The 26,131-nt window shown below is 40.1% G+C and overlaps 1 protein-coding gene across 3 annotated transcripts in view; it reads right to left on the reverse strand.

Moving 5' to 3' along the window:
* The window catches only part of aacs (acetoacetyl-CoA synthetase), a 155,316-nt gene extending 144,439 nt beyond the window's left edge, over positions 1–10,877 (reverse strand). Inside the window, exons 1-3 of one of the 3 annotated variants that reach the window (XM_043715806.1) lie at positions 10,564–10,873; positions 10,357–10,521; positions 9,167–9,270 (exon numbers count right to left, since the gene is read on the reverse strand). In XM_043715806.1, the coding sequence (XP_043571741.1) occupies positions 9,167–9,270; positions 10,357–10,486 (234 nt within the window). In that variant the 5' untranslated portion in view covers positions 10,487–10,521; positions 10,564–10,873. Of the gene's footprint in view, positions 1–9,166; positions 9,271–10,356 lie in introns of all 3 variants that reach the window. The other 2 variants (XM_043715805.1, XM_043715807.1) reach the window with 2 other exon arrangements.
* Between the last annotated feature and the right edge of the window lie 15,254 nt (positions 10,878–26,131).

A 26,131-nucleotide genomic window follows, 5' to 3' on the forward strand; every position in this document is an offset into this window, starting at 1 on the left:
GGTGCATTTGGAGTCTTTAATGAGCAAAAATCATCCTCATTCTGAGGGACCACCAGACAGACACTCTTTTCAATTTGTAACATTTTGTCTTTTCTTTCCAAAATTCTCACCACAGGAGCTTATCAAGATCAAAACCACATTTTGGGAATTCAGAAACATCCACTTTCAGGAGTTTCCAATTGGTTGCTTCTTTCCATGAAGTTCCCTGATTAGCTCTCGATTTTAAACAGTGCCCATTTACAAATATTACTCTCATTTCGTGAATATTCAACTACTCAAGTTTAAACAGATGAGTTAATCATTCGTAAATTTAAATCAACTGTCAGCATTTAGGCTGAATTAATCCTTATTCTAACTTGTAACAAACAGAAATTGCAACATTATATTGTAATAATCTTGGTACAGGGATATGAAAAACAGTGTACATTCCAAGACTTGATTTGAAAAGGGATAACAATTAAATACAAATTAAGCACAAAAATACTTAGTCTTTTTTCCACTTCACATCTCTTCACAAAATTGTTATTAATTCTATGACAGTATGTGCAACTACTGCTAACTTTCTTGCAATTTTAAAACTAAAACTCAGCCTCATCCTTTGTTTTGATATCAATAAAGTGGAGAAGTGCAAAAATATGAATATTACACTTTCATAGAAATTCTTCATTGTACAACTAAGGGTAAACTGGACTCTTGCATTTCACTCATTGCCGATAAAAGAAAAGCAACAGAAATGACAATAAAGACAAAGGCCCCAGAAATGCCCAATCCGCAGCTGTATTTTAAAAAGTGGCACACCATTCATTGCCATCAGAAAACTAATAATGGCATCCAAAAAGCTGGGAGCAAAGAAAGTGAGCATTATCTTTTCTATTTTTCTTTAAAGTTACAACCTATAAGATAGTAGATTGAAATGCAAATGACAGTATCATAATTGAAAGAGAAAGCAATGAATGGAAATAAAATTGGTCAGCTTTAAGTATTTCAATATGGTTTCATATTATGGGGTTAATATAATATCAAGACATCCCAAAGCATTCTACAGCCAATGAAATACTTCTTGAGGTGGAATGACTGTTGTAATACAAAGTGTGGAGCCAATTTATGCACTGCAGGGCTTCACAAACAGTAATGACATTACTGGTTTTAGTGTTAAATGACAACTATTGGCCAAGGCAGCCCTCTTTTTTGAAGTATGGTGTAGAAATATTTTGCATCCAAAGAGAGCAATAGAACCTTGGTTAAGAATCTCTCAAAAGAACAAGATTGCACTTCCAATAGTGCAGCACTCTGTCAGAACTCCTCTGAAGCGTTCGCCTGGATGGAGTTCAGTTCATATCCGAGGACTAGGATCTGAACCAAAAACATTTGGACCCAGAGGTACAAGTGCTACCTGATATCTACAGCAGCACTGTTCAAAAGTGTGCTTCAGTGTATGCAAACATTTTTAAATGATTTTGGAGATGCAGGTGTTGGACTGAGGCTGATAAAGTTAAAAATCACAACACCAGGTTATAGTCCAACAGGTTTATTTGGAAGCACTAGCTTTCAGATTGCTGCTCCATCAGGTGGTTGTGGTTTTAAATTATTTGGTCTCCAAGAAAACTATCAAATAAAATATATAATTCCAAAGCACTGGCAGCGATGAGTTGAACACATACTTCGGTTACATCTAAATTTGTTAAGTTGATATCAATAAATTTACAACTCACATCTTAATCATCATCTTCAAACTATAGCATCCTGACAAATCTAAAATAGGAGTGTCAAAGATCATATTAAATTTTGCTGTAATCTTTCCTATCTGAAAACAAACATTAGAAAATCAGCCTACCACTTTAGTCACTACAACTCAACAGTTTAATTCAGAGCTCACAAACTGTTCCATTAACATTTCTTTGCAGTTAGCTGTCAGGAATGCAGCGACTGACAGTAAACATTGCTGCCCTTCATAAGCTCTAAAAACGCATACCGAAGGAATTCACCACTGACGTACTGCACAAAGCCATGCTTGTTCCGATTAGCCAGTTTGCATTGGACTGGTCATTTCCAAATTTCAAAAGCACTTCCAAATTAACACCTAGTTGCATGGCACAGTTTTAAGAACAACACACACTACCCATAAAACATATTTAAGTGTCTACATGTGACACCACACCCACAGCAATCTGGTGGTCACTGAACTGCCCTCTGGGTAATTAGAGATGGGTAATAAATGCTAGCTTAGCTAGCAACACTCCAAGAATGAAGAAAGAATGAATGAATAGTGGCCAGGTTATAGTCAACCCCATTGTTCATCCATAGAACAAAATGATTGAAAGCAGTAACATTTTTAAAGAAAATGTAATTTGGTCCGTGATGACCAAAAGCAGACAAAATCACACAGCAATACAAAGAAATACAGCAAGAATTTTAAATCACTAATGTCTGATAGAATAGAGATTTGACTATGTAAAAAAAACTTTACCAAGCCATCACCCTAGTCAAATGACCTGTATAAGCCAGCTCACAACATATGACTCATTACTCAAATAAAACACTTGTTCACTATTGGAGGTGCACCAGGAAACCCTCTCATTCGTCAGTTTCTATTCCTATCAATGGACCAAAAGGAAGTCCAGAAAGCTTCATAGGAGGAGCTAAAAGTGAGAGAGCAAGAGCGAGGAAAATAAACCACACATCTCAACAAAATAGGGACTCAAGAAAAAATTAGACTCCTAAACATTTTAGAATGTGTCAATTTCTTTGATCTGATCTGACAAGGCATTAGGTTTAAAATGGCCAGTTGTCAGCATGAAGTACCCAGCACTGATCTTATGTCACAACTCACTGTGTTAGTGACAGCATGCTGGAAATTAAGCCCTGCTATTCCCAGAGTCATCGTAAAAAGGTAAACATTTTAGAAAAGTGTAAAAAATTCCCTAAATTACTTACCTTATGCAACAAAGTTGACAAAAGTATATACTAGGTTTCCATACTTAACAAGAATTACAAATAGGTTCTAGCTACAGATAAATTATTATGAACCATCAATGCTTCTGAAACTTCTAACCCCCTTGTAAAACCCCCCCGTGCAGACACACACACAAGAAAAAAACATGCTCTCGGAAAGATGGGAAAACCCGTTCAATGATCCACGGCCATATAATGTTCACAGAGATCATCATTTTGGCTTGTCAGAACCAGAAGCTCCTCAAATGTACCTCTCAAGGTCCTTCCACATGCTTGCAGAAAGCAGAGTGATTAATTCACATTTATGAAGATCTCAGATTTATTTGATTAAGAGCCACAGCTTATAGCAACTGAAATGGAGAAATAAACTGACTTTCTTCAGGCTTGGGGTGCTTTTTCTTTTACTGGTGCGGGCAGAACAGTAAAAGCATCTCGTCTTCTGTAGGTCCAATAGCATTTGCCCAAACATTCACTCACACACGCATACACGCACAAACTGTTCAGCTATCTCGGGAGCCAATCACCTAGCTGCTGGCATGCAAGAAAGCCTTTATCAGTCATTGATAATTGGTCCCAATTCCCCAGACCATTCAGCCACTTGTTTCCAGTTGAATCCCCACCTGCTGGCATCAGCCTGTTGCAGTCCCTCCTCTTTGATTGAAGGTTCTGCATTGTGAACAGCACTGATAATTAGCATCACGTAAAAAAAATGCAACCATCCCTTCAACAATCCTAGGTATACAAAATAATCTTTTTCCCATTTCAGTCCACAATTATAAAATCCCTACAGTGTGGAAACTGGGATGGGACCATTTGCCACAGCAGATTCACCGCCAATGATTAGCCACTGTCCTTTGACCACCAAGGACGCTTAGCCACCACCCATTTGCCACTGAAGACGATTCGTCACTGCATACAAGTCGTATATTTTGAATATTGGTAGTATATAAAATTGTTGTTACATTGGTTAAGGTAGTGTTTGCATTGTTTCAGTAACAACTTATTTTCGTTACAGGAGAGTTTTTTTTAAAGCTTGTATTTTTGGAACAGAAATTTTTAGTATGGAAACAGAAATTATTAGTAAACGTGGAAATAAGAAGTTTTACCACGATGGTTTCATATATATTTTTGAGAAACTATCCAAGAGTGATTCAAGTATTAAGTTTTGGCGATGTAAACAAAGGGGCCAATATAATGGACAGATCCACACCAAGAGTGACACTGTGATAAAAACAATTAATGGGCACACACATTCTCCTTCTGCAGAAAGTGTCCAAGTTGTGAAAGTGAAAACAAGTTTAAAACATCGTGCAGGAGAATCGCAGGAAGTACCTAGTGTTCTTATTAATGAATGTGTAGCTGATGTCCCTCAGTCAGTCCTAGCATCTTTACCGATGACCAGCAGCATGAAGAAAATAATTCAACGAAAAAGGAATGATATTAATTTAGCGCCACCAAACCCTACTGATCTTCAGCATTTGGTGATTCCAATTAGATGCATAGTATATAAGCCAGATTTCTTCTGGTTAAAGAGGTTTATCTTGGATTCACTATTCAATTTATTGGTGACCAACATAAGTTTACAAATTATTAAACCAAATACTGATTACCCAAGGTGGGGTAGGGGCATGAACTTCCTACAGATGCCAAAAAACACAGATAATGCTTCTATGAAACTCACCAATGTGCCACAAAGGACTGGGCAAACAGACCACATACATCAAATGAGAAAAGGGGACTAGAGCCAATCTCATGTACATGGATAGTGAATCAGCAGATGAAGGGCAGTGTATATAATATGATCAAACATATGCCAAATATACTGGAATAATTTTAACTAAATGCACTACTTGTATTAATCTAAAATACAAGTGGATTATTTCATAAAACATTAAAATCATTTTAGTACTCTGGAATTCACATTAGTAACCATGATAAGATGATTAAAACAGCATAATTTCTCAAATTTATATTTCAAAGTTAGAAAATGGTTGATGCTATATTAATATCCACAGTAGACATCAACAACTATTGGTATAGCGTTTTAACAATATTTGCTACATCCAATCATCAGGGATTACACACTTATCCCATCAATGTGCAACCAAAATGGCTATTGATCCAGTGCTATAAAGCAAACACTACAGAAGCAAAAATGTTCACTCATTAAAAATTTATAGGCCCCACATATCCTGTATGCACGGATCAGTTGCTCACCAGTGTACAACTGAAATCTGCACTTAAACCTCAACAACTGCTTTCTAAATTCAATTCCTCAGTAATTTAGAAATCTACCCATCAGCCAAATCCTCCACTTTTCCAATAATCCCTTCTCAAATCCACCTTAGCCTCAATTCTCTCTTTTAAGCACATACTACTTCCTACAATGGCAAGGATTGAACTGCTTTCAGCCATTGGTGCAGGCAAAGCAGGATATAGTGGTGCTAGTCCCAATCTCAAGTAAATGGAAAGGGTTAGCAGCAGGAGTAAAAGATGAGGATCGCTGAAGAAGAAAAGATGAAAAGATGTCAAATTCAAAATTATAAGTCTAAATGTTGGTAGCCAGATGGGGAAATGGAGTGAAGTGACCAAAGTCATGGTAAACAAAGGAATACAAACTGCCACAGCCAGAGAAACTGATGGCAGTTATAAACTTCACTGTCGTGGACTGATTGGAAGAAGAAATGGTGTTGGAATTGAATTAAGCATGGAAATGAGGACAAGATATTGGGAGTAGACAGAAATCAACAATAGAATCAGAGTCAATATAAAGCTGGAAGGAAGTAATGAAGAATTATATACCACACAGATTTGATTAGATTCCCTACAGTATGGGAACAGACCATTTAGTCCAACAAGTCCACACCGACCCTCCAGACCCATTCCCCGTACCCTATATTTGCCCCTGACTAATGCACCTAACACTACGGGCAATTTAGCATAACCACCTGATCTGCACATCCTAGGACTGTGGGAGGAAACCAGAGGACCCAGAGGAAACCCAAGCAGACACAGGGAGAATGTGCAAACAGACAGACGGTCGCCTGACGTGTGAATGGAACCCAGGTCCCTAGCACTGTGAGACAGCAGTGCTAACCACTCAGCCACTGTGCCACCCCTCTGGTGTGGATGACAGGAGAAAAAGGTATTGTAGGAACAGATAAACAATATATTTCAAACTATACAAAGCATTGGCAGGCCAGTGACAGCAGCTGAACATGTAGAAAGAAAACAAGATGCATCATGATGGACACAGTTTAGAAGAAGCAAATGATGAAGGAACCACGATTCTGGAGTTCACTGTCTTATCAACTGATAACACTAAACATCAAGAGCGTGATGTTGGAAAAGCACAGCAGGTCAGGCAGCATCCGAGGAGCAGGACATTCGACATTGTGGGCATAAGCTACCACCTGAAATGCCGATTCTCCTGCTCCTCAGATGCTGCCTGACCAGTTGTGTTTTTCCAACACCACACTCTTGATTCTGATCTTCAGCTTCTGCAATCCTCATTTTCTCCTAGTTGATAACACTAAACACCTGTTGCCAAAAATATAGACAACAACAGCAATTCAGAAAGACAGCTGGAGTACATCATAATTAGAAATATTGCAGTGGTGGTGTTCCGACCCCTTGACCTGGAGGCTAAATTCAAGTCCCACTTGTTCCAGAGGTATGTAATAACTTCTCTAAATAGTTTGAGGAGAAAATTTCTACATGAAAATGAAACAAAGAAATGCAAAGCCTAAGATAGAGACACTGACCATGGAACAACATGCAGAACAAATTCCAAAGTACAGTCGCAGAGCAGGGATAGACAGATAGAGTGTGGAAGCTCAAATATCTGCAAGCGAAGGGGGAATTTCAGAGAACAGATGGGGAGACAGCCAAAAGCAATTAAAGTTATAAGAAACACTGTGGAAGATTCATGGAACTTGCTGATAAACTCAGTTCGAAAAACTGATAAAGTGTGTGAACAATAATTAGGAAGCAGAAAAGCTGCAAGAGAAATTTGGTGCTAGAATGAAAACACAGTAGAGTAAAAAAGGATCGTTAAAGAAATGGAAATAGTCTAGGCTCAAAGAAAATAAAGAACGATACAAAAAAAAACAAAAGTACACAGCTGAGGTGAATGACAACGATATGGCATTTGGAGTGTCTTATGGGAAAAATGTGCAAATTGTTCATTTTGGCAGGAGCAATTTAAAAAAAAGCTGATATCTCAGTGTTGAGAGATTTCAAAGATGCAAAGGCATCTTGGTGGCCCAGTGCAAGAATTGCAAAATGTTAGTCTGTTGGTACAGCAAGTAATTCGGAAAGCTAATTGAATGTTATTGTTTATTTAAAGGGCAATTAGCACGCTATGTCTCAGGGTACTGGAGAAAACACATCTCATGGCCCAAATGTTTTGTAATTCTAACAATCGGAAGATGTCAGACCCAAATTCTCCAGGTTTGGAAACTAGGGGATAAATACACTATTCTTGCAGTTAATCGTTTCCTCTATACTTAACCCTGCTAAGAAAGAAACTAAAACTTGCTTCTGAACTCAACTCTTATGTCTTCTAAACTAAAAGTCTGGTATTTTCTGAACTGAACACAGAATTAATGTGGGTCGAAAGTGTGGTGCTGGAAAAGCACAGCAGGTCTGGCAGCATCCGAGGAGCAGGAGAATCGATGTTTCGAGCAAAATCCCTTCATCAGGACACGTAGAAATGAAGAAGGGCTTTTGCCCAAAACATTGATTCTCCTGCTCCTTAGATGGTGCCTGACCTGCCGTGCTTTTCCAGCACCACATTCTCTACTCTAGTCTCCAGCATCTGCAGTGCTCACTTTATCCTACAGAATTAATGTGGCCTGTCATAAATCCAAAATTATAGATAACTAATTCCATAAACACTCCAGGGGTTCTTGATTATAGTCACATGATCTATTAGAACTGATGAATTTGGGTCACTGATGCAGAATGACTGACTTTTTTTTATTTCAAAGCACCAATTCATGTCCGCATACACCTCTTGTTGAACCAATACAAATTCCAAAAGCGATAATAAATTTACACACCTTTCATCACAAATGGAGGATAGAGATATGAAGATCAGTCGACCAGAGATGCAATATATATAGACAGTCAGTTTTAGTTCAGGGAAAAAGATCAAAGTGGAGGCATGAAGGCTTGAAGGAAACTCTCAGTTTCAAGTATCCAGTGGTGGCAGAAGGTGGAAATATGGAAATGGAAATTAAGGATGAATTAACTTATCTTGAAGTAATCGAGAGTTGTGTGAAACAAAGTGGAAGATGATAGGACACCAGCTTAATTTATAATGGAAGAACCAAGACAATATCATGAAAAGGGAACCAATGACTGAATAACGTGATACAGATGATCAAGTGAATGAATGGAACATTGACAAAGGAGAAAGAGATAGTAACAACAATAATGGGGGTATTAAAGAATGTAGTTGACATGAGCCGAAAGAGATAGAGAGCAGGAGAGCGAAATCCATGGTGTAAGTTCATCTTTCAATTCTTAGATTCTAAGTTCTCTGAAAACAAAGTCCAGTGTAATTGCAAAACAGAATTAAAAAGAGGTTAAGTGATGATGAACCTCCAGCAATAATTCAATATACCTGATTGGATTACTTGAGTGTCTTCTTTCAAGGAAGATTTCATGTTCAAAATTTATGCAATTGTGCAGAAGCTTCAGCATAACTGCCCAAGTGGCACAGTGTTCAATGCTTTCCAAATATCTTTTTGCCAATTACTCCTTTGTACAAACACAAAGCCATAATCCCAAACATGTCCTACTTGTGCTACAAGTGTTTTCACAATCCAGAATATTATTTAGGTGTTGTCAGTTGTCACTCATACAATAAAACAACCAAACAATCCTGTCCAGAAATGCATTCAACTGCACAATTAGGTTACTGTATCCCACTGTTCTCAGGACCAGTCAGCAGTCACAAATCACAATGGCTGCTTTGTACTAGATACCTTAAACCCTTGGTTATTTGCATTCTTACGACTGTACCAGTCATGAAAAAAACATATTCTACTTTGCCGTCACTGAGCAGACAGCCTGGTCCTCTTAATGGCACATTACTTTCATCTTTTGGCACAGATCCCTTAATGCACTTATGAAGAATCTTTAACAACAGAAGACATTAAATCAAAAGTCATGTGACTTAAAGATAACTCAAAACAAAAACACTTACCTCACTGTAATGACGAGAGTAAACCAATCCACTAAATTTCCAAAATTCTGCCCAAAACTCCGGGTAGTTCTCAACCGACCAATGGTACAACTCATTATAATTGGCTGAGAAAACAAAAGATATTTAAGTTTTAAATATGGATCGCTAAAGTCTTGTCTTAATTGCTTGTTATAAATGATAATGGTGGAGGAAATAAATACACTTTCAAGTCACCATTTAATGTCCAATTGTTAAAGACACTAGCACCATTCAAAGATACAAAGGTGAATGGGGGAAACACACAACTGGTATACACTGATTTATCAAAATTAAATTATATCTAAATAATTATGGAAGGCTTTTAATTTTCAATTACCAAAGCCATGTGACCAACAGAACTACAATTATCTGACTGTGTTCTGAAGGCAGCATCTGACAAATGGCTAACTTTACAGATTTGTTACCCAAGTACCATGCCAAGGTGATCAGAGTCCTCCAAACTTTCCAATCACGTCAAAATCACTAACCGTTGCTATATGTTTACAAACTAATTTGTGAAAAGATACATTGTCAGTGTGCCTATGCACACAAACCATCAAGTTATCATTGATTTTACTGTGCAACTATGGTATGCTAATTTAAATTGCTTTAGACGACTTGGCAATAAAAGGGCAGAAGAGTTAGTCAGACAAAGCTCAGAACAGGTTCTTCCAAGTTTCATTTGCAAGAATTTGGTTTGCCGTGCTGCCATCACAGTTTCAGATTAATGGCCTGGTTAATTACTCTAAATACACAATTCCATTCTGACAAATATTGACAGGGAACTAGTTAGATACCAACAATTTCTCTTTACAGGACGTACACCTAGGATAATACCCCCTGTCATAGCTGAAGAAAGGACTGGTCTTGGAATTGACAGGTGAACTTTACTCTATTAAACGTCTCAAGTGGAATGGGGGTTACAATCTCCTCAAAAGTGGCGACATCAATTTGGCGAACGGGAATTAGAAAGCAGACCAGAGTGAAAGGAGCAATACGGACAGAAGGCTGGATGAGGTCGTGCGGAGTCGAGGTAATGGAAGGATAAGGATTTTACACGAGATACGGGGAGAAATTTGGAGAAAAGCTCAGTTTGCAGCAGATGGAGTCCCCATGGGCAATGTCCCCACCCCGGTATACACACACACACAGGCACAGACAGACAGACCTACCCAACTGGAGACCGAACTTCTCGTTGATAAGGTTCTTGAATCGGTCCATGTGTGTGTTCCTCTTGGAGTCGGGATACCACATCACTTTGGACTCCACAATGACCTCGCTGACTACCTCCTTCTTCGACATCTTCGCTGGGTATCACTGTCAATGTGTCCCCGCTTTGTTACAATGTGTCCCCTCTTGGTTACAATGTGTCCCCTCTTGGTTACAATGTGTCCCCGCGGCTCGCAGCAGCAGGAACCCTCGCAACGAGCTGATATCCGGGACACACTCCACACCCCTCCCGGACACGACGCCGAAACTCGCCTCCTCCGGCTCAAACTGAAGAAGGCAAATCATTCGAGGAGGCGGCAACCGCACACCTTAAAACTAGAGTCTCCCCCTCCCCCTCTCTCCACATGGTACGGCCGCTTGGCCCATCAGCACGCCGCGCTCTGATTGGCTGCGTTGCCTATCGGCTGAGTCGAGCGCGCTGGAGGTGTGACCAATTGGCTGACAACAGACATTCGCCCCCCCAGGTTCAGCAACGGACCAATGGCGGTGGCAGGATGTGTGGGCGTTGGCCAATCGCCACTCAGATTCAAGCCACCGCCGACGCCGCCGTTTTGTCCAATCAGAGTCCGGAGGCGTTTACAGCTGATCGGGACTGCAGCCAATCACCGAAACGAAAGCTCGAGCGTGGTTGACAATCGCAACAAGTGCGCACAGAGCGGGAGTGGCTGAGGGGGAGTTTAGACTGGATCATCAGAGAATCTACTTTGTTGGCGAGGAGGCTGAATCCAAGTATAAATAAATACATGGTTAAATTGAAGTGTCGTTTTTTTTCTCTCCGGGGGAGTAACAATTGTTCAGCTTGTTTTCAGATTTGTTAATTGAATCTCACTACAAACATAGTTTTATACATGAAAGACACTCGTCATCCTGGCATACAATAACATTGTGCTTATGTCACTGATCCCGTAAGCTTAGGGGTGGCCACTTATCCACTTTTATGTCAGACTGTTCAGTTTTCCTCTGGTATGCCTATGTCTCTGTTTTCTTTAAACTTTTCACAATCAATGGAAATTAACTAGTGTTATGAAAAATGCTTTGCAAAGCAGGTCAGAGCATCTCTCAGTCCATATGCTGGAATTTACAGTTGGGAAAGAGGTATATATGACAGAGGGTGTGCACTTACTTATTGAGTGTGAATTTTCATACTATCACTGAGCTGTTCCCTTGCTATAATGGGCCATGATGTTGATTAGGAGACAGTGAGGTCTGCAGAGGCTGGAGATCAGAGTTGAGAGTGTGTTGCTGGAAAGGCACAGCAGGTCAGGCAGCATCCGAGGAGCAGGAAAATCGACATTTCGAGCCCTTCATTAGCCCTTCATCATGGTGTTGGTTAGCCCAGTCAACTGGGTGGCTCATGCAATGCAGAATGATGCCAACAGCATAAGTTCAATTTCTGTACTGCCTGAGGTTACCATGAAGGTCCCACATTCTCACCCTTACCCCTGTCTCAGTATGGTGACCGTGAAGTTAAACTCTCCATTTGTCATCTCTCTCTCTCTCTAATGAAAGTGTGGTTGTCTGGGACGATGGCAACTTTACCTTAAAATGGGCTGTAAAGGTCATGGACATGCGAACATCAAATTAAGTGGTCTTGATTCAGAGATGTATGAGAATTATAGATCAAACAACAGATCTCTGGTGTGATTATGATGAAGCAACAGATAGATTTCACTTGAGGTTTGCTGTTTCATATTTTGCATGAATTTTTTATTGGTCACTTAGTTTGCTCACACTAAAAGGCAAATAATGAAACTGAAAAACACACAAAACTGGTGTGTAGTTTATTGATGATGTTCAATCTGGGGCTTCACTCATCATAAACATTAGGATAGATAGCAATTAGTCCAGATTTATACCAGCGAGTCCATTTTTCATTGCATTGGTGTCTGGTATTCATCAGTTGACAGATATTCAAAGCCAATAGCAGCTGGGAAACTTAAAGTTGAATTTGATTATTGAATAATGCTACTATAAATCCAGCGATTGAGAGAAAATGAGGACTGCAAATGCTGGAGATCAGGGTTCAAAAGTGTGGCACTGGAAAAGCACAGCAGATCAGGTAGCGTATCTGAGAAGCAGGAGAGTCAACATTTTGACCGTAAGCCCTTTATCAGGAATGTGCAATGCAGAATGATGCCAAAAGCATTAGTTCAATTTCTGTACTGGCTGAAGTTACCATGAAGATCCACTTTCTCACCCTCAACCTGATTAACATTGTGCCTGACCTGCTGTGCTTTTCCAGCACCACACTTTTCAAATACTATAAATCTATCAAATGGTAACAAAAATCCATTTAGTTTCAGAGGTGTCCTTTAGAGAAGGAAGCATGGTATCCTTGGCAATTTGACTTATCCGGAAAACAGCGCAAGAGTTAATTGCTCCTAATTTAGCAAATTGCTTTCAAGAAAATGGCTAATGTATGGTAATGGGATTAACATTGAAAGCATACATAATGATGATGATGCAATGATAATGTCAGACTCACTTGATTAAATAATGAGAGCTGAGAGAGAATTGAGGTTCTAACCGAGGTAAAGTGAATACATATATAGATCAAGCTGTAAGTAAATAATTCTTGCAGAAATTTCCATGGGCTCTAGCAACATTACTTTGTGAAACTAAATACCCAAACCCCACAACAATACATCTAATCATGTCCAGCTATATCATCAATGTGGCTGAATAATCTGGCAAGGCCAACAGCAGACTAGGCGCCAAGTCCAGAATTCTAATTGAAATAGCAACAGATGCAATGCTCACAATATCATCAGAAACCATATAGGTGGCACATCATATAGATATATCTGTTTGAGACCAGGCTATTCTGAAAATTCAAGGTTAGATTTCCTGTTTGTATCCTGAATAGTCATGTTCAAGTTCACTTCGTTTCTGACCACTGCCTCATCTGAGGTGACTGTCAATTTCAGGAAAACCAGAGAGTTGAAAGCCAAAATTGAGGTTGTGTTGACTATAGAAAGATTCAAGGAAGTGCAATGCAGGATACAGACAGGTAGTAAGTTACATAAGAGGTGACCTGATTGAAGCTTGCAAGATCATCAGAGGTCATGACAGAGCAGATGTCGAGAAAATGTTTCTTCTCATGAGAGAATCTAGAACTAGTTTAAAACAAAGATGAGGCAAAGGATTTTTTTGTCTCATGGAAAGTCTTGAGTATTTGGAATTCTCTTCCCAAAAATGGGATGGAAGCTGAATTTTTGTATAAGTTTAAGGCACAGAGTGAGTATTTCTTGGGAAGCAAGGGTTGAAAATTATCATGGGTAGTTGGGAATGTGAGTGAAGGTTGCAATCAGGTCAGCCAAGATCTTATTAAATGGTAGAGCAGGCTCCAAGTGCTAAATGTCCTCCTCCTGTTCCTTGTCTGTATGGTCATATGAAGAGTTAGCAACCCTGACTCTTTACTGTGGAGACCTCCAAGTTCATCTTCCTACACAAACACTGTTCCATAAAGTTAGCTGAGATGTGCTCGTGTTTCTTCAAACAAAAAGTGCACACACACACGGAGCTCTGTGATCAGCAGCCGAAAGGAAGAAGACGGATGGGTGCCAACAATTAAATCTGATATTCTGAAGATCAGAAAATCCTTTATGACATGAAGCAGTTCTCTCTGTCATCAATCAAAGGTCTTTGGAAGACCGTATGCAGAAAGTCTGGGCAAATACACAACTGTGGATGAGTAAGATTAAGACTGTTAACAACATCAAGGCAAATAAGACTTCTAGGAGCAGCAGCTTACTGACTGAGTTGTTTTTGACTCTATGAAACCATGAGGAAAGGCATCAACACCATTGTCTACAAGCAGGAGGGAAAGAACAATGAAATGAGAAATTTACAATCCATTTCATGGTTGAGTGCAGTTTACAATATTCTGTCATTGCCAATTGAGTTAAGTTTGCTTTGGAGTTTGTAATACACCCAGACCAAGTCTGTGCTATATCCAGCAGGAAGATCTCTGTAAATCTTTTGTTACTGAGGGATATGATTGTGTGGGGCAGGGATGAGTGTCTCATCAGCTAGGACCATGAGAAGGTCTTTGCCAGAATGTCTACAGCTACATGATGGATGAATTCTCCAAAATAGGGTTTGGGGATGGAATGCACAATTAGTTACAACTATTTCACACTAAACATCACAGAATCACTAAAGTCACAGAAATGCTCCAGCTCAGAGGAGGCCATCTGTGTGGAGTTTGCACATTCGCCCTGTGTCTGCGTGGGTTTCCTCTCGGTGATCCAGTTTCCTCCCACAGTCCAAAAATGTGCAGGTTAGGTGAATTGGCCATGCAAAATTGCCCCGTAGTGTTAGGTGAAGGGGTAAATGTAGGGGAATGGTCTGGGTGGGTTGCTCTTCGGAGGGTTGGTGTGGACTTGTTGGGCAGAAGGGCCTGTTTCCACACTGTAAGTAATGTCATCTAATCTGTCCCATCATGGATGTGCTGGCTCTCCAAATGAGTACTGTGACTTAGTGCAATTCTCCTGCCTTTTCCAAACACCCTGCAATATGTTCAACACAGCACTCGAATAGGACGGGGAGAGAGGACGGCATGCCTCTACTCAGAAAGCTTTCAGATTACTGTCCATTGCTTGAAACAGATGATTTTTTTGGGTTGGAGGGGTCAGTAGTGTGTCCTTTGCTTTTCGTGATATGAATGGTCTAGATCTTGGAATGCACTGGATAATGTCAAAGTTTGCAGGTAATACAAAACTTGGAAGTATTGTAAACTGTGCAGGCAGTATTGAACTTCAAAAGAACAACAGCAAGTTAGTGGAGTGGGCAGGTAGATGGGAGATGAGGTTCAATGCAGGGAAGTCTAAGGTATACACTTTGGTAGGAAGAACATGGACAGACAATACAAAATAACAGAGACGATTGTAAGGAGAGGTAATCTGGATGTATATATGCAGAGATCATTGAAGATGGCTGGATAAGTAAAGAGAGCTATTAATAAAGCTTACTGTGTTCTTTGCTTTACTAATAGGGACATATAGCACAAGAGCAAGGAGGTGATGCTGAACTTGTAAAAGACACTTGTTAGCCATGAGCTGGAGCATTGTGTACAGTTCTGAATACAACACTATGAAGGATGTGAATGCATTAATGAGAGTACAGAAGAGATTTACAAAAAGTGGTTCTAGGGATGAATAATTTCAAGTCTGAGAATACATTGAAGAAGTCAGGACTGTTCTCCTTAGAGAGAAAAAAAGAAGCAATCTAATAGAAGTTTCAAAGTTATTGGGGGTTAAATAGAGTAGATAGTGAGAAATTATTTCTGCTTGTAAAAAGGATTAAGAAAAAGAGGGCATTGGTTTGAAGTAACTTTCAAAAGAAGCAAATACAATGTTAGTGAAAATTTTATCACACCATTAGGGCATTCCTATTGCTAAGAATTCAGGTGGAGGCAGGTACAGAGAGATATTAAAGAGGGCATGAGATGGTTATTAAATAGAAACATTGTTCAGGATGTTCGAGCAGAGAGGGTCAACTTTCCTCTGCAACCCAGACCTGAAATGCTGTCACTGACGGATTCTTTCACTACTGCATAAAATTACCAAGATTCACCAGAAGTAGAAAAGAAATAAGACAGAGAGAATCAAAACAACAACAAGGAAAGAGAAGTGACGTGAAAGACAGAAACAGAGACAAACTAGAACACAAAGAGAGCAGAAGTAGGTACCTGGAATGATATGCTCTTATCAATGATACACAACATGATGGGTGGTAGTCATTTTGTAACATACTAATTGTAATTGGAATGATTGTACTTCTGATATTTTTCATCTGCATACATTTCCAGGTAGCCTTTTTTTTGCAACTAGAGTTCTAATATTCTTGTCTGTTTTGTATCTGCATTCCATAACTGCTTTAAATTTGATTTTATCCCTCATCACCTCATATTTATCTTCCCTGCCACTCCTTAGATTCTGCATTGTCTTTCATATCATAGAAACTAATGATTTTCTTTCCTTTTATCAGACATATCCTGGCTACACTGTGTACTTGGATTAACACTTAATCTCAATTTATCCATTCATATCAGCTTCAGCATTCATTTGGAACCTACACCCATTCTTCTGCAGTCAAGTCACACCCGTTCACTGATACTGGTTTTTTTGTTGCAAACTTTTTTTTATTCATCCATGGAATGAGAATGTCACTGGCTAGGCCATATTGCCCATAGGCCAGTTAAGAGTTAACCATATTACTGTGGATCTGGAATCACATGTAGGCCAGACAGGGTAAAGATGGCAGTTTCCTTCCCAGATGATGAACCAGATGGATTTTATTTTTACTGACAATGGATTTGTGGTTATCATTAGAATCTTAATTCCAGATTTTCATTGAATTCAAATTCCACCATTTGCCATGGTGGAATTCAAACACAGGTCCTCAGAACCTTACCAGGGTTACTGGATTAACAGTCCAGTGATAATACCACTAGTCCATTGCCTCCCTGTATCTGCAAACAACGACAGTTCCTAAAATTGTGAAGTGTTTCCATGCCCTGTCCTGATATCTCAAATCAACCAAAGGCACCTCAGGATAATGATTGGTACATTGGTACATTTCATGTCACATCTATGGAATGTTTAAGGTGAAGCAACATGGGCTGGTCATCATTTACACTGCCATATGATTCTCTTTGACTCTTTAGATTGTAGTGAATGATTTGAAAATGAAGGAATTATTCCTCTGCAATACAAGATATGCAAAATACTCAAAAGCAGCTGAATGTCATAAAATGCACTGATCTATCCCAATCCCAATTCCCTTAGTCACAATTCCTTTGGTTAAGAAATTGACTTCCCACTTCAGCAAGGCATCCTTACAAGGTCAGAACAATTTCAAATTCTTACATTTCAAATGAAGAAATCACATTATTATGCTTGCTTACCTGATTGCTCAGTAATTGTTGTTGTGCCTCACATTTCAACAGCTTACAAATGCTGAAAAGGCATAAATTGGCACAAACTAAACATCACCCCAAAAACTTGCTTCAATGAGGCTACAAAGTCAAGCTCTTGCTTCAAATGACCCAAAGTGGCAGGACTAATAAACATTGGCCAGAATTAGTGGGAAGGGAAGGAAGGGGTAAGAGCAAGAGAGAAAAAGGAAACTGGATGTGCCAATCCATTGACTTCATCAGAGACCTTGGTACAAAGGGTAAATCAGGACACTGCCTGATGCAATATCTCAGTCTAATAAAACTCAAAACTGCTGGCATCCTGCACTCAGATGATGCAATCTAAATTAACCAGAAATTTTACCTCCTCAATCAGTTGTCTCAGGCCACAGTAAATGAACTGAGATCATTATAGAATTCCTGGTGCAATCAACTCTTTCACACAAGAAGCAGCTGTATTCTGAATTATAAAACAAAAGAATTCTGTGGTGTTTGAAGGCAAATCTTGAGAAAAAGGCTTCTTAACTTTGTCTAGATTTTTAAAAATCAATTAAGTACGTAATAGTTTTTATGTGTTCCATATTGAGATTACGCTCCCTTAATTACAGAATATTTCTTTTCATCCTTTAAAAATTCTCAGTTGCACATAAGTGACCCACGGCACTACTTCAATGAGGATCAGGCAGCTCTACTCCTTGCTCTGGCCAACATTTATCTGTCTGTAAATTTCATTGGAACAGATGAGCTGATCATTATTGTGTTGCCACGTGGAACTTTGGTGTGTACAAATTGGTGCTGGAAAAGTGCAGCCGGTCATGCAGCATCCGAGGAGCAAGAGAATTGATGTTTCGAGCATAAGCCCTACAACAGCCTTATTCCTGATGAAGGGCATGTGCTCAAAACATTGACTCTCCTGCTCTGCGGATGCTGCCTGACCAGCTGTGCTTTTCCAGCACCATATTCTTTGACTCTGATCTGCAGCATCTGCAGTCCTCACTTTCTCCTAGAAGGAATTTATTGCCTGTAAAGTGCTTTGGAAAGCCGTTAGGTTGGGAGAGGTGCAATACAAAACTTGGAAGCATTGTAAACTGATTTTTATTATTTCAGGTGCCATTTCTATTTTATTTAATCAGATTTGTTGAATATCCTGAGAAATATATGAAACAAAAGCATGAATACAATGTGCTAATGCCTGCTGAAATCAAATACTGAAACTATGAGATCTGTTTACTACCAATAATTCAGATTGAAACCAATAATTCTAAAAAAAAACTCATCTGATTCATGTTACCATTTGTGTTCATGTTTGATGCAGATATTTTCCAGAAAACTGGGAGACTAACCAAAAATACAGTCCCAAATAACACCAACATTAGCCACAGGTGAGGTCCCAGAGACCAGAAGGGTAGCGCATGTTGTGCCCAGTTTCAAAAAGGGCTGAAAAGGAAAACCTGGGAATTATAGACCAGTAAGCCTAACATCTGTGGTAGGTAAGTTACTTGAGAATATTCTGAGGGATAAGGTATACATGCATTGAGAAAGACAGTGTTTTATTAGGAGTATTCAATATGAGTTTGTGCGTGGGAGATCATGGTTCACAAATTTGCTAGAGTTCTTTGATGAAGTGACCAGGAAGGCTAATGAGGGCAGTAGACATGGTCTATATGGATTTCAGTAAGGTCGTTGGTAAGGTTTCACATGGTAAGCTGCTCTGGGAGGTCAGATTGCATGGAATCCAGGGAGAGGTGGCAAATTACGTTCACAATTGGCTTGATGGTAGGAAGCAAAAGGTAATAGTGGAAGATTGCTTGTCAGACTGGAGGCCTATGGTTGGTAGAGTGCCTCAGGGGTCGGTGCTGGGCCCATTCCTTTTTGTCATCTATATCAATGATTTGGATGAGAATTTATAAAGTATGATTACTAACTATGCCTAAAATAGGCGGTATCATGGACAGTGAAGACGTTTATCAGAAATTACAGCAGGATATTGATCAGCTAGGGAAGTGGGACGAGAAATAGCAAATGGAGTTTAATACAGCTAAGTGTGAGGTGTTGCATTTTGGAAAGTCAATTCAAGTATGAGTTTCATAGTGAATGGTAGGGCCTTAATGAGTATAGTGGAACAGAGAGACCTTGGATTTCAGGTGCATGGTTCTCTGAAAGTGGAGTCACAGATAGAGAGGGCAGTGAAGAAGGCTTTTGGCACACTGGCCTTCATTAGTCAGGGCATTGAGTAAAGAAGTTAGGCAGTAATGTTGTGGTTGTACAGGATGTTGGTGAGGCTGCATTTGGTGTATTATGTTCAATTTTGGTCACCTTGCTATAGGAAGGATGTTATTAAACTGGAAAGAGTCCAGAAGAAATTTACAAGGATGTTGCCAGGACTCAAGGGACTAAGTTATAGGAAGAGGTCAGACAATTTAGGACATTTTGTTTGAGAGCATAGGAGACTGAGGGGGATCTTATAGAAGCATTCAAGATCACGAGAGGGATGGATAGAGTGAATGCAATCAGACTTTTTCCCAGGGTTTGGGAATTGAGGACTGGAGTGCATCAGTTTAAGCTGAGAGGGGAAAGAATAAATGGAAACCTGAGGGGCAGCTTTTTTACATAGAGGTTGGTACGCATGTAGAATGAGCTACCAACAGAAGTAGTTAAGGCAGGTACATTAACAACATTTAAAAGCCATTTGGACAAATACATGGATAGGAAAGGATTAGAAGGATATGGGCCAAGTGCAGGGAAATGGATGGACATTTTGATCGGCATGGATTAGACTTTTTTAGATTCCCTACAGTGGGGAAACAGGCCCTTTGGCCCAACAATTCCACACTGACCCTCCGAAGAGTAATCCACCCAGACCCATTCCCCTACATTTACACCTTCACCTAACACTATGGGCAATTTAGCATGGGCAATTCACCTAACCTGCACATCTTTTGAATTGAGGGAGGAAACCAGACCACCCAGAGGAAACCCATGCAGACACGGGAAGAATGTGCAAACTCCACACAGTCGCCCGAGGCTGGAATCAAACCTGGGACCCTGGTGCTGTGAGGCAGCAGTGCTAACCACTGAGCCACTGTGCCGCCCTAGTTTGGGCCAAAGGGCCTGTCTTTGTGCTTTGGGATTCTATGATTCTATGCCTCTATGAAAATAGAATATGACTTCAAAAGATATTAATGTTGCTTTTCCTCTTGCTCTTTTTCCACAGTTCAGATCTCAAGATGATCACCTTATTGGGATTGTATTATAGAGCCCCTAATAGTCAGCGTGAAATTGAGAAACAAATTTGTAAGGATATCTCAGTTAACTAAAAGAATAACAGGGTGGTTATGGGAAAGGATTTTAACTTTCCAAACATAGACTGGGACTGTCATAGTGTTAAGAGTTTAAATGGAGAGGAATTTGTTAAGCATGTACAAGAAAAATTTCTGATTCAGTTTGTGAATGTACCTATGAGGGAAGGTGCAAATCTTGGCCGACTCTTGGGAAATAAGGCAGGGCAAGTGACTGAGGTGTTAGCGGGGGAGAACTTTGGGTTCAGTGACCATAATTCTATTAGTTCTAAAACAGTGGTGGAAAAGGATAGACCAGATCTAAAAGTTGAACTTTTAAATTGGAGCATGGCCAATTTTGATGGTAGGAGGCAAGAACTTTCAAAGGCTGATTGGGGGAAGATGTTCACAGGTAAAAGGATGGCTGGAATCCTTCACAAATGAGATAATGAAAGTCCAGAGACAGTATATTCCTTTTAGGGTGAAAGGAAAGGCTGGTAGGTATAGGGAATGCTGGATGACTAGAGAAATAGAGGGTTTGGTTAAGAAAAAGAAGGAAGCATATGTCAGGTACAGACAGGATAGATTGAGTGAATCCTTGGAAGAGTATAAAGGCAGTAGGAATATACTTAAGAGAGAAATCAGGAGGGCAAAACAGGGACATGAGATAGCTTTGGCAAATGGAGTTAAGGAGAATCCAAAAGGTTTTTACAAATACATTAAGGACAAAAAGGTAAAGAGGCAGAGAATAGGGCCCCTCAAAGATCAGCCCTTGTGTGGAGCCGCAGGAGATGGGGGATATATAAACGAGTATTTTGCATCAGTGTTTACTGTGGAAAAGGACATGGAAAATATAGAATGTAGGGAAATAGATGGTGACATCTTGAAAAATGTCCATATAACAGAGGAGGAAATGCTGGCTGTCTTGAAATGCATAAAAGTGGCTAAATCCCCAGGACCTGATCAGATGTAACCTAGAACTCTGTGCGAAGCTAGGGAAGTGATTGCAGGACCTCTTGTTAAGATATTTGTATCATTGATAGTCACAGGTGAGGTGCCAGAAGACTGGAGGTTGGCAAACGTGGTGCCACTATTTAGAAAAATGGTAAGAACAAGCCAGGGAACTATAGACCAGTGAGCCTGACATCGGTGATAGGCAGATTGTTGGAGGGAATCCTGAGGGACAGGCAAGGACTGATTAGGGATAGTCAACATGGCTTTGAGTATGGGAAATCATGTCTCACAAACTTGATTGAGTTTTTTGAAACCATAACAAAGAGAATTGATAAGGCTGAGCAGTGGACGTGATCTATATGGACTTCAGTAAGGCATTCAACAAGGTTCCCAAAGAAGGTTACCTCAGATTACAATGGGATCTTGGTCAGATGGACCAATGGGCTGAGGAGTGGCAGATGGAGTGTAAGGTGCTGCATTTTGGGAAAGCAAATCTTAGCAGGACTTATTCATTTAATGGTAAGGTCCTAGGGAGTGTTGCTGAACAAAGAGACCTTGGAGTGCAGGTTCATAGTTCATTGAGGGTGGTGCATGTGTGGAATGGGCTGCCAGAGGATGTGGTGGAGGCTAGTACAATTGCAACATTTAAAAGGCATCTGGATGGGTATATGAATAGGAAAGGTTTAGAGGGATATGGGCTGGGTGCTGGCAGGTGGGACTAGATTGGATTGGGATATCTTGTCAGCATGGATGAGTTGGACCGAAGGGTCTGTTTCTGTGCTGTACATCTCTATGACTTGTTGACTTATGTTAAGAGGCAGCTGTCAACATCAGTGCATATTATAATAATATAAAATTAATAAGAATAAAATTAATATAAAGAGATTCTTTGAAAAATGCATTCATCTATTTCAGGTACATTGATGATCTATAACCTTTACTAAAGATTTTTAAAACAAAATTTGAACATCAGAGTGTGTTGCCATATGAGGTGATCCAATGAATGAATTACACTGTGTGTACTTAGGGTCTGCTGTTTTCATACAAATCTTATGCAATAAAGGTACATTGACATTTTTGGCTTTTGCAATGCATACTTAACCCAAGGACATCCTCTCTATTTCTCACTCCAGAGATTTGAGCAAACGAAACTGAAGTGAAAAATAAAACCTTTCCACGCAGGAAGTTGTTAAGTCTGGAATCTGGAGCACGAGCTTGTGGTGAAGGCAGGTTCAATCAAGGTGTTCATGATTAGTTTAAAAAGAAGTGAAGTGCAGGACTACAGGGAGAAGGCAGGAGAATGCTTATTTGGAAAGCCAATGGAGACATTGTTTTAATTTCAAAAATATACTTAATTAAAAAAATGCATGCAAAGTCACTAAAGCAATCCAGTTCTGTACAGAAGTATATGAAGAAAACATATACTTCTATCCTAATGAAGGGCTTTTGCCTGAAACGTCGATTTTCCTGCTCCTCGGATGCTGCCTGACCGGCTGTGCTTTTCCAGCACCACTCTAATCTAGACTCTAATGTAATATATTTCTATCCACCAAACAAACCAAGGCGTCTCTTACTTGTGTAAGATTATATTTACATATATTTGAAGCAGCAGGAAGGTCCAATAACTGAACAGAGTGCCCCCCCCCCCTCCAACTCCCAACTTCAGCAGAAAGACCTCAGACAGTGGTCTTTCCTGAGTCAGTGGGCTTTCCCCTCATTCCTTTGGTGGCAGTGGCCCCCAAGCATTATTGTGCCCCTCAGCACATAGTCTTGGGCCTTGAAATGTGCCAGTGTGCAACATTCAGTCAGGGTCAACTCCTTGTTCTGAAAGATCAGCAGGTTTGGGCAGACCAATGAATGTCTTTCACTAAGTGATGGTCCTCCAGGCACAGTGAATGTTTGTCTCAGTGTGCGTCCTGGGGAACGTAGTGCACAGTGTCCTGCATCACAAAGCTGCGTGGGATGAATCTTGACAAAACCCATGGCATCTTTCTCCAGACTTTCTTTGCAAAAGTACATTCCAGCAGGAAATAGGTGACAGTCTCTATCCTCATGCAGCCACTTCAGTGGCACAGACAGACCGAGCATACAAAAAGGATCACCCAGGTAATGCCTTCTAACTTCCCCACCAACACCACCCCCAACCCTCCCACACACACAGCCAACTGATGTCTTGGTGCTTGTTGGAAATTTCTGTTAACGAGGCATTCTGGCAAATTACTTTGACAGTCTGATTCTGTGCTTCTGAGAACACTCCACTGTAGTAGCGAGAGAATGGGTACAATATGATAAGTGCCACTGGGTGAAATGTTAGACCAGGGCCAAATCTTCTTTCGCAATGGACATAAAGGATCACATGACACTGCTCTGGAGAAGAGCTGGTGAGTTATCGCTAACGTCCTGTCCAATATTTACCCATTAATCCACATCTCAAGTTTAAAAAAAAATTATCTGGTCATTATCATATTGGGACTTCTGGCACCTTGTGTGCACAAAGTGGCAGCCACATTTATTACATAACAAAAGTGATTATATTTCAGAAGTATTTAATTGTCTGTAATTTTTATTTTAGGAGGTCTTGAAAGAGCAAAAGATACTACATATGTATCTTTTTTAAAAAGTGTTTTTTTTTTATTTGGAAAACATAGGTAGAATTCTATGAATAGGTTAGGCTGGAGCAAGGGGCTTTACGGTTTCAAATAAACCTGTTGGACTATAACCTTGTGTTGTGTGACTTTTGACTTAGTACATCTAAAGGTTAACCTATGTCAGTGTCAGCTTTAGTTTAGTGGCAGCTTTTGTGCCAAATCTGAAGATCATGTATTCAAATTCATTCCTGAAACTGGCGGACAAAAATGTATGATGGCATTTGAGCGCAGTTCTAAAGGAGTCTTTCAAGCGTAATATTAAACTGAGATCCCTGCTGCCCTCTCAGGTGATAAACAAAATTACGCCAAGGAAGAGCTGTGGAGTTCTCCCAAATGTCCCAGCCAATCCCTTAACTAATGTTAATTTACGAGAAAAAAATCTGGATATTAATAATAGCCATGTAACTGATATCAATTATTGTAAAATCTCACCTGCTTCACTAATGTACTTTCAGGAATGAAATTGGTCATCCTTATGTGTTCTGCCCTGTGTGTGACTCCAATCCCACAGCAATGTGGTTGACTTTTAACTGCCCTCTGGGTAATTAAAAATTGGTAATAAATGCTGGCCTCACCAGCTACATCCACATTCCATGAATGAAGAAATAAAAAACAACTCCATTCAGAGTCTCATATGTTTCAATGAAATGTATTTAAGTTTATAAAATAATGAGGGCTATAGATAGAGTTAATGGCAGTTGACTTTTCCCTAGGATGGGGGATTTCAAGACTGGGAGGCACATTTTTAAGGTGAGAGGAGAAAGATTTAAAAAAGATATTAAGGGCAAATGTTTTACACAGCGGGTGGTTCGAGTGTGTAATGAACTTGAGGAAGCAGTGGATATGAGTATAATTATAATGTTTAAAAGACATTTGAAATAAGTACATGAACAGGGAAGGTTTGAAGGGATATGGGCCAGAAACAGGCAGGTGGAACTAGATTAGTTTGGAATTATGATCAGCATGGACTGGTTAGACCATACTGCTTCCATGCAGTATGACTCTCAGACTCTTTGACTCTATGACTTCTCATCCTTCTAAACTCCAGAGAATATGGACCTAATTTTTTTAGATTAGATTACTTACAGTGTGGAAACAGGCCCTTCAGCCCAACAAGTCCACACCGACCCTCCGAAGAGCAACCCACCCAGACTTATTCCCCTACATTTACCAGGACAACAACTCACCAGGACAAAGGACCCGAAACCCAGCATGAGCAAAACCAATGTAGTGTACAAAATCCCATGCAAGGACTACATAGAACAAAGAGGAAGACAGCTAACGGTCCGCATCCATGAACACCAACTAGCCACGAAACGACATGACCAGCTATCCTTAGTAGCCACACACTCAAATGACAAGCAACATGAGTTCGACTGGGACAACACTACTATTATAGGACAAGCCAAACAGAGAACAGCTAGGGAATTCCTGGAGGCATGGCACTCATCCACAGATTCAATCAATAAGCACATCGACCTGGACCCAATATACCGGCCACTGCAGCAGACAGCTGGAACTGACAACCGGAAGCGGCAGGTACAAATCACTATAAATGCCGGAGGAAACATCACAGAAGCGCTTCACAGGAGACTCCCAAGCACTGAGGATGTCACCTAGACAGGGGATGAAATGCCTGCAACACAAATTCCCAGCTCGGCGAACAGAACCATGACAATGAGCACTCGAGCTACAAATCTTCTCCCAAACTTTGTACATTTACCCCTTCACCAAACATTATGGGCAATTTTAGCATCGCCAATTCACCTAACCTGCACATTTTTGGACTTTGGGAGGAAACTGGAGCACTTGGAGGAAACCCACGCAGACACGGGGAAAATGTGCAAACTCCACACAGACAATTGCCTGAGGCGGGAATTGAACCCGGGCCTCTGGCGCTGTGAGGCAGCAAAATAAA

Source organism: Chiloscyllium plagiosum, chromosome 25 (genome assembly GCF_004010195.1).
Source record: "Chiloscyllium plagiosum isolate BGI_BamShark_2017 chromosome 25, ASM401019v2, whole genome shotgun sequence".
Taxonomy (NCBI): Eukaryota; Metazoa; Chordata; class Chondrichthyes; order Orectolobiformes; family Hemiscylliidae; genus Chiloscyllium; species Chiloscyllium plagiosum.